This window comes from Brachyhypopomus gauderio, chromosome 7, assembly GCF_052324685.1.
Source record: "Brachyhypopomus gauderio isolate BG-103 chromosome 7, BGAUD_0.2, whole genome shotgun sequence".
NCBI lineage: Eukaryota > Metazoa > Chordata > Actinopteri > Gymnotiformes > Hypopomidae > Brachyhypopomus > Brachyhypopomus gauderio.
Genome location: NC_135217.1, coordinates 11,141,416 through 11,150,664, shown reverse-complemented (window position 1 = coordinate 11,150,664; position 9,249 = coordinate 11,141,416). Strand labels below are relative to the sequence as shown.

The following is a 9,249-nucleotide window of genomic DNA, read 5'->3' as shown; positions in this document are numbered from 1 at the left end:
GAGTAGGTGGCACCAGAGCATCCCTGGTGTCTTATATCTTGCAAGTAAGTTTCCATGCACATGCAAGACACTGAAATAAGTTCATATCACGTATCTCTAGTGCTTCGCTGTTTTAATTTGAGGTTTGACATGGAAAATGCGGGTCAAGGAGAATAAAACGTTCAGACGAACATAATTCCAGCAGGGAATAAGGTGACTGACAAAACAGTAAGTCAAGCATTTAACTTTTAATTCCCCGCAGGACTATACTTCTGTATTGTTTTAATTTGGCCTCCAGTACATTCACTGTGAAATGTGGGTTTAGAAGTTCTACTCATGTGATATATGTGTGAGGTCTTAGACCTAGCACGAGAGGCCTAGAGTTATTTACATGAAGAACAGCCAAATGTAATTCAGCAATATTATCCAATTTACAAATAAGTTTTCTTTTTTTTTGTCCAGTTCTGTTACAGCAGGGGTGACTTGAAGGTGTGTCCACGCGCATATGTGCACGACCCCTAGGGCTGGAGTAACTGTTTGGCGGCTGATAGAGGAGAGGATCGTGATTGGTCAGAAGGCGAGAAGGGAGAGCACAGATAAGAGCGAGAGGGCCCTTATGTCATCGCTGTATGCAAATGAGTAAGGGCCATTAAAAATGCAGAGGCCACGGGGGTGTTGCAGAGGCAACTCGTGGGGAGCTGTGAAGACAACGGAGCCGCCGTATCTATAGACAAAAGTAAAGAATGGGAAGAAGACAGGGAAGGTGTCAAACGGTTGTAATTAAGCAGTTCATTAACACCTTCTGCGAAGGAACTGGGGACAAGTGACCTTAAGGTGAGAGCATGGAGACATGGAGTAAACAACTGGGTCTCAGTTTAGGCAGCCAATTAAAGGTGACGAAGTCGGCTGCCAGTGCAAATGTTTGGAGGGGATTTGTGTTTAAGACAGATTCTTTATACAATGTAAAATAACAAAGATTTAGGAAATGTATTATTATTACACTAACTACATGTAATTTACTATATATAGCATAAAAAAGAGAATCTCTCACCTTTTTTGAGAGAACATTAACACCAAGTTTGTCACCTTTGCTTTCCCACCAGAACGATCCACGGACAGATCCTTCACCTAGCCCAAGCAGTCAGCCTGTCTCCTGGACAGGATATCATCATATACTGTAAGTTCATTATGGAGACACTACAGTATAGATGATGTACTATCCAGGGAGTCATTCCCCCACCCGGAGCATCGCCCCTACCCACCCACCAGGGTTCAGAGAGAGGGGCGGCTAAACCGTTACCATTACTGAGTTTAGTAATGGTAAGGGTTCTTCTGCCCCTACTCCATGTCGTCGCTCCATCAGAGATGTTCATGGAATTGACTGCAATTGATGGGAAAATATGGAAACTGTGCTACATGTGGTATATCAAAAAGTAATGGAGTAAATTAACATGTGTCTACCTGGTCATGTATGTGTTTTTATCATGTATGTGTTTATAACAGCCAGTTCCTCCGGGAGGACCATATGGTTTGTGTGTATATACTGTTACTTAATAAATGCATGCATCTGAGTGAGTTACTCTTTTTACTCTTGTACATACAACATACATATTTGAGAGCATTTGGCTCAAAAGTATGGTCTGAAATGTTTGTTGAAAAGCTTTCACATATAGTCATTGACCTCAATGACCATACAAGTGACTCAGCAAAAATAAATAAGTAAATAAATACAAATAAATAAAGAGAGAATGAGAGCTTGCTTTGGGCTAGCTATGAGTCTGCAATTCATCACCATGGCCTGGATAAGGAGTCACTGCTAGCCACACTCGATCAAGGAGGAGAATACAAGAACAAATGCATCCCATCACCATTTTGTGCCCGTTTTAGCAGAAGGTTAGTGCTCCATTTTGTGTTCCATTAGAAAGGTAATCCAGCCCTCTGGGGCTGTACCTTTAGTTAAGCTCCAGCAGTTCTCAAAGGCAGAGGAGAGAGACAGACAGAGAAGGAGAGGGGGGGGGGGGGGGAGAGTACATGCGTCTGTCAGAGTGAGAGAGAGAGGGTGTGTATCAGAAAGTGGGAATGTGTGTTAGAGAGATTGTCCTTGTTTGCGTGTGTCAGAGTGCGTGCGTACGTGTGTGCGTGCGAGAGAGAGAGAGAGAGAGAGAGAGAGAGGCAAGTAATACAAGTAATTCTTTGGTAATACAATATGAATTTGTCATGCCAATAAAGCTAATTGTAATTGAATGTAAAATTTGAAAAGAGAGAGAAAGAGAAATAGGTACTCTGTGTGTGTGTGTGTGTGTGTGTGTGTGTGTGTGTGTGTGTGTGTGTGGTACAGTGAGTGGTATTGTGTGTGTCAGAGAGAGATAGAGAGAGGGGAGAGATGGAGAGATATAGATGAGAGAAAAGAGAAAGAGAGCAATAGAAAGCATGTTGAAAAGTGCTAGAAAAAAGTGCTTTAAAAAAAGACAAGAGTCATGTAGAGTTTTATAAAGCAGCGAACTCTATTACAATAAACAATATGGACAAATGATGACAATAACTGTCTGCGATCTCCAGAGAGTTTAGTGTCTGCAAACACAAACAGTGCTGGGTTTTGTAGATAAGTACCCCAAAAACCAGTAAACTCTGTCTGAACCTCATCAGTTGGCCTGCGTCGTGTCCAGCCCTAGGGCTCGGCGAATTTAAGGGTGATGTATGTCCACTGCTGGGACGGGGACAATAGATGAACAATGGCTCCACTAATAGTCACACAGGGACACAGGATGAAGAGCGGCAGGAAAACTGGAGGAAGAAGGACAAAATAACAACTCGAATCCATAGTGGATGCGCTACCCCGAATCTGACTGTTACGTGCAGATAAGAGCAGCCGGTGTGCGTGCAGCTCACAAGATGAAACGGAGGCCTCAAATAGCCTGAACCGCTAACGTAGCAGAGATGTCCGTCCATAAACGGCGAGAGCACTCACTGCACCCTGGAGGGAGGAATACGTGGAGGTCTATTTTTTTCTGCTTTTATGTAGAGGTTATGTGGAAGGAGAGTCTGGAAGGCGGGAGCAGTCTTCTCCCAGCAGCGAGGTCAGGAGTCCCTTTCGTCCCGGGCATCCCAAGGTCACATCTCTCGCTGGCATCATCCCTTTAGACTAGCGGAGATCTTTATCCGCACCTCACGCGCGAAGGCGCTTGTGAGGTCCTCGCAGACCTGGCTGGCAATCCGAGCCATCAGCTCGCCTCCAGGTCCAATCACCATTTTCTGAGTGAGAAAAGAGGAGAGGAAATGGTGAGGAAGAGACCATTAAGAAATGGAAGACCATTAAGAAAATGTCAGTACAGTGTAAACTGCTTCTTAAATCTGTAGTAGTTTCCAATATCTGTACATCAGTTCAAAAAATAAAAACTATAACAGTGAAATCTTAGCTAGACCTAGCACACTTTTACCAACTGGCTTGTTCAAACTGTGTGACTTAGAAAATGAATTTGCTCCAATATTTGCCATTATTTACCAGCATTTATACTGTCCTAAGATACTGTTGTGCCTTCTGTGGGTATACTGTTTGAAAGCTAGTGGGCCGTTACAACGAACATGCGGGTGTGAAGAGCAGTCCTCTCACCATATGGCTGTCCTTCTTTACGTGGAGTTTGATCCATATGTCCAACTCGCCGTTCTCTGTCTCCCTCCAGAGCTCAATGTGCTTTAGGACAGACATCAAGACACGAGGAGTCAACGGGAAGCTAGTTCTAAGCATCACGGAAACTCAGAGAGGATGGATTCGGAGTGTCATAAAAGGGTTTTATTTCTTATTTCCCCCCCCTTACTGGTGAAGGTCATCTTTAAAGTTGTAAAAGCAGAGGTGTGGAGAGAGTGGGGGTGGGGAGGAGGGGTTGGGAAGTAAACCGGATGGCTCAGTGTGGGAATGAAGATGGCTAGAAGGTAGTTAGGAGTTCATAAAAGCGAGTGAGCATCTTTAAGGTCGACTTAGTGGGTCGTGTGGAAGAATGGCCAGCAGGGCGCTACCTGAGTCATGGTGTAGGGCACCTCCTGAGGGAGGTATTCCAGAAGCTTCTCGCGCACCACATTCATGCACACGTCCTCAGGGCTCTGGTCTGTAAGCACCTCGCTGTGGTACTGCCATGGTCCTGGTTTCGCCCCCAACATCAGATATCTCTGTCAAATCAACCGGCATGGTCACTATCGACATTTAGCACACACTTACCCGAAACGACTAAGACAGCAGCAGTCGGAACAGAAATCTAAACACACAAGTCCAGCAACGACTGCCAAGAGGAAGCAGTGACGCGGATGCGTCCATCTCCCATTGCATCATGGGGAAGGTGTCCGTACCTTCAGAGTCTCCACGTCCTCGCCATCCGTGGCGCATAGCATGAACACATCCCTGAAGTGTGGCCATCCTTTACGGCCCTTCAGAGCTCTCAGCTGCTCCTTGCTCAGGGCCCTCTGGGTCGACGGTTCCGCCCTGGTGGGAGTGTCTGGACGCAGCTCTGCTGAGGATTCAGCCGCCTCTTTCGAGAACGTCCTCAAAGCCTCACGCACACGAAGCTGCTGCCCGTTCACGATGCCCTCGGTCAGGGTGGCTGTGATGTCTAGCAGCAGGGTTTTGTTCTTCAGGAGGTCCACCTTTGTGTGTGTGTGTGTGTGTGTGTGTGTGTGTATGAGAAATAATGAGCATTTACTCATGTAGAACGATCATCCTGTGTTAGTCTACTACCAAAGGCATATTTACTAATGCAGTTTTTCAGGCAAATGTGAATAGAGATATTTAGTATTCAGGTTACATAGTTAAGACTAATCCCAATAAGCTAATTTTTTTGTTCTGACAAACTGCAAGTCTATGTAAAATATCTATGTAAATCTATGTGCCCACGCAGTTTAATATATTTCCTCAAGCATTTTTTAGACACACACGATAGTAAAAACACAAGGTTTGCAGAGAAACAGGACATTTCTGAGAGAGGTCCCTCACCAGCTGTGCAAGCAAAGAGCTCAACTCTGCTTGCACAGCTGTTGGAAGGCCCCGGGTCTGAAACGTCCTGCTGGGGATGAGCGTGCAAGGTGCACATATTCAAACGGAGTGGTCAGTAACAGCGAGTCAGCACTACCTTATTGAGGACGAGGACAGCGGGAATACGTGAACAAAGGGCCAGACACTTCAGCACCTCAAAGTCCAGCCTGTTGCGGGTCCACTTGTCAGAGATGTCCACCAACACAACCACTGCAAAAATGGAAGCAGGATTTAAAGCAGAAGTGGTTTCCAGAATGTTTGATATTGCACAGCACACACACACATATACATATATATATATATATATATATATATATATATATATATATATATATATATATATATATATATGAAATTATGATAACTGCAGGTGTCATCTTACACTGATCCCAACATCATGATATTTAGAGTAGTTACCCAGATCGGCCTCTTTCAATGACTTAAGAGGATCCACAAGAAGAGACCTTTCCAGCTGATGTCTGTGTGGTGAATAGAAATAAGAGGTGGGTTATCATCACCCCCCCAGAGACACCTTCATTACATGGATCTGTTCCCAGTTACTCTAACCAGGGCCTGACGCCCAAACTTTACTTAAAACTGAAAAGCTGAAAATTGAATATCTCACTATGCTGTCTGACAGAAGTCCGCTTTTGGAGACAATTACATAATTTATTAACTGGTTAGTAATAAGTAAAAATAAAAAAGAATAAACAGTAATAGAAATAAAGCATTGTACCTTTTAGCTTTGGATGGTGTAATAAGACCAGGTGTGTCTAGCAGAATCTGAATATTGAGAGAGAGAGTATGTAAATGTTTTATTATTAGTGTGAGTGCAATTAGTGCAATTGTGATATACATCAAATGTCATAAATCAGACAATAGACAATCTAATTAAGAAGGAATATTGAAGTTTTAACGACATTGAACATTTGAGCACTTACAATTTGGGTATCATCTTCTGTGATTACTCCAAGTGCACTCGATCTTGTTGTATGCACTTTTTTGGAGACTGCAAACAACTGGATGAAGGAGGGAAGAATGTTTTTAAATTGAAAACACCAACGCAAAGTTCAGCTTACAGTTACACAGTCAGTACCTTCCTGCCAAGAAGCTGGTTGGTTAGTGTGGACTTCCCTGCATTTGGAGCACCAATTATAGCCACTTTTAGACACTTTGGACTTTCAGGCTGATCTGGGTCCTTCAGCAATATTGAAAACTGCTCAGCTGAAGGAAAAAAGGGGGAAACAGACAAACTAAACAAAATGAACAAAAAAGTGAAATATAACTATGGTCAAATTACAGTATGAAACTATGCAAGTAGGAACAAACACCTGTTTTTAACACAGTGTCGCTAAAACACGAGACTCTAAGCCTTGTCACGCACTGTAAACTGCGCTTTCAAACGCCAGTAAAGATTACCGCTCTCTGGAGGGGCAGCGACTGGGCGCCCAGCACCGCCGCCCGCGCCGCCCGCGCCGCCCTTCAGCAGCCGCTGCAGGAACTGCTGGGAAGACACCGAGCTGGCTGGAGTGGCGTGAAAACAGCCTGCAGAATGAAGAACTGAGGAGCGAAGATGAGGTTCAGCAACGTCATCTAACATATAAAAAGGTAACTCAAAGAAGCTGAAAAACGCAACTAGAAATGAAATGTAGTTATACACGCGATTTTACAAAACATGAATAAACACGTTTGAAGACAGTAACCTCGTTCTCTCACTAGTTAAAACATAAATAAACTCGTTTGAGGACAATAACTAGTTGAGGACAATCTCTCACTAGTTAAAACATAAATAAACTCGTTTGAGGACAATAACCCAGTTCTCTCACTAGTTAAAACATAAATAAACTCGTTTGAGGACAATAACCCAGTTCTCTCACTAGTTAAAACACAAATAAAGTCGTTTGAGGACAATAACCCAGTTCTCTCACTAGTTAGCTAGCCCGCTAACACTAGTGTTCACGTTTGGGTCAAATTCACACTCTGTCCCCTAGTTAGCTACACAGCTAATTACCGTTAGCCATCTGAGCGAATATTTCTGCTTGACTGTGTTTTTATATGTCATAACCTTCTCACTGTGTTGTGGGCAATAGTTTGATAGTGTTTGTGGTTAAGTCAGCTAAACTGTCAAGTTAAATGTCAAGTTAACATTTTATTAGTGTGGTCCGCTAATAACCGACCTGTTCGTAGTCGCGGTGACGCATTTTTCAGTGGCACTGACAGCAGAGGAAACCTTCGTGAAAGAGACTCGCACATACGTAAAGCCATGTTCATATACATTGTATGCTGATATCCGCTCAAATTAGGTTTTGTATTGAAATACAATTATAGGTGGACAATTATTTCACGAGCCATGTTTGTTTACGCATGCGTTCAGGGCGCAGACATCTTGCTTTAGTCAAAGAGTGCGGCGTGCCGGCGAAGAGCACGCTCATGTTGCCGTGACTTATTTTCTTCCGCCACCTACTGGACAAATGGAATTACAAGTACACATTATAACGTTATAAAGCAGGATTTGCAAGACTATATTGCATTATATAGGCATAACCAAAGCTTTTTTTAAAGGAACTGTAACCCTATATCTATCGTTATCCACACTTTTCCAACCAAAACTATCAGTCACTTAATATCGTGGGGCATGTAGGAGTGACCAATCAATTTAGCAAACTAGAGAGGAGGAGGAGAGAGATTTAGGACAAAAAGATAGACCAGCTGCAAATGTCTCAGTGATGTTGGGAGTGGACCAGAAGTGTGAAGGATCTGACAGCCCAAAATATGTCAAGATGTTGGGGGGGGGGGGGGGGGGGGAGCAGTTCTTCATCACATCTGCCTCAGAATCAAATTATTTACATGTGTTTTGGAGTGATAAAATCCCGGGTCAGCTGCTCCCTGCGGAGTCTCTGCATGTGGAGATGATGGGAAGTCGTGGGCTCGGGAGCGGTGCTGGGCCGTGATCAGGGACGTGAGCGTGGTGCTGCACACGTATGCACGCACACTTACAGCCAGAGGGAGCAGATGTGTTTTCCTATTGCCCATCAAACACGCCGGCTGCTGGCTGGCCCGCCTGGAGCAGAGAGGGGAGCAACAGACACCTCCACTGGGGAGGATGAAGGAGATCAGGTGGCTCGCAATCTGTCATCGCCAAGAACCTGAATGGCACCGGCAGAACGGGAGAAAACGGGATGGAGGAGGCCAGCGAGTAGAGCTCAGATACAGCAGGGGGAGGAGAGCAGTGTTTGAAGTGTTGAAGGAGGCACAAACATACAAACACACACAAGGATACACATACTGTATGTCTGCATGGATGCGCGCACTCACACACACACACACACACACCCATATCTGGTGTCCGTTCTTCAAACTTTCTCTCTCAGAGTGCCCACTCTGTGCAGAGTAAAGAGGAGCATCAAATGGGCTTCTGGTGAACTATGGCATTAGCGTTTCCCTTTACAGCAGCAGAAAAAAATCTGCTCCTCTCTCACTCTTATGGTGCCTTGGTATAGGACTATTTCAGGCAGCCATTTAATCATCTCACATTTCAGGGCCAGATTACCGAGGTGCTGAGGATTAAAAATATATCTGGACATGAAAAGGAAAGGTCCCCCACATCGCACTGTTGTACCGCCTCCTGCACCAGCTCGCACAAAAGTGCTGCTGTGTGGTTAAATAAGGCAAAACCCTCCACTTTGCACTTTGTGGGCCGAAACCGAGCCCTGAACTGTAGTTGAGTGTCCCTGATGGGGGGGAGGGTGTGCCCCAGTTTGGCCCTGGCAGTGTCTTTTAGGAGCTGCGGCGAGCACGGGAGCCACTATCATGTGAGTTCATCGGGCCTCTATCCTCTTGCTGGCCATTAGAGGCAGATATATGCATCTACATGTGCACACACACACACGTGCTCGAGCACATCAGGCTAGGAGCGGCCTTGCCGTTCTCGTGCTGTTTTTCAACCTTGCTGCATGGGAGGAGGGAGTAACAGAGCTGATGAAGTACAGGGCGCGGACCGCTGGGCGATGGTGCAGAGGGGACGCCAAAGCCCCAGACGTGGGCGGAGCCCTTGGTGCAGGATGCCGCCCCCCGCATAGGTCGCCGCCCCCGTGCAGGTCGCTGCGCGGCAGGCCCATACATTTCCGCATGATTGCGGCCCCACCGCACAAAGCCACGCAGCCAGATGCATCTTTTGTCATGCCTTCATCAGCAACACGGGCAGGTCACATATGGGCCCTGAATCTAAATTCCCCCTCTGATTGGTGAGA

At 45.3% G+C, this 9,249-nt stretch overlaps 2 protein-coding genes and 1 long non-coding RNA gene across 4 annotated transcripts in view; 2 read left to right on the top strand and 1 right to left on the bottom strand.

Moving 5' to 3' along the window:
* The first annotated feature begins 62 nt into the window (after positions 1-62).
* On the top strand, positions 63-1,550 carry LOC143518843 (uncharacterized). Its single transcript, XR_013132285.1, has 3 exons — positions 63-207; positions 442-813; positions 1,083-1,550. It is a non-coding gene; the product is annotated as an uncharacterized LOC143518843 (long non-coding RNA).
* Positions 1,551-2,461: 911 nt separating this feature from the next.
* Positions 2,462-7,405, bottom strand: eral1 (Era-like 12S mitochondrial rRNA chaperone 1). Its single transcript, XM_077011661.1, has 11 exons — positions 7,177-7,405; positions 6,419-6,559; positions 6,096-6,223; positions 5,941-6,018; positions 5,736-5,782; positions 5,417-5,478; positions 5,097-5,209; positions 4,321-4,614; positions 3,994-4,143; positions 3,590-3,670; positions 2,462-3,231 (listed from the first exon to the last, which is right to left on the bottom strand). The coding sequence occupies exons 1-11, from the start codon at positions 7,274-7,276 to the stop codon at positions 3,109-3,111; spliced, it is 1,317 nt and encodes a 438-aa protein (XP_076867776.1). The 5' UTR covers positions 7,277-7,405; the 3' UTR covers positions 2,462-3,108.
* The window catches only part of fam222ba (family with sequence similarity 222 member Ba), a 46,186-nt gene continuing 43,404 nt past the window's right edge, over positions 6,468-9,249 (top strand). Inside the window, exon 1 of one of the 2 annotated variants that reach the window (XM_077011658.1) lies at positions 6,468-6,607. The gene's annotated coding sequence lies outside the window, so the exon portion shown is untranslated. The remainder of the gene's footprint in view (positions 6,608-9,249) is intronic. The other variant, XM_077011660.1, reaches the window with a different exon arrangement.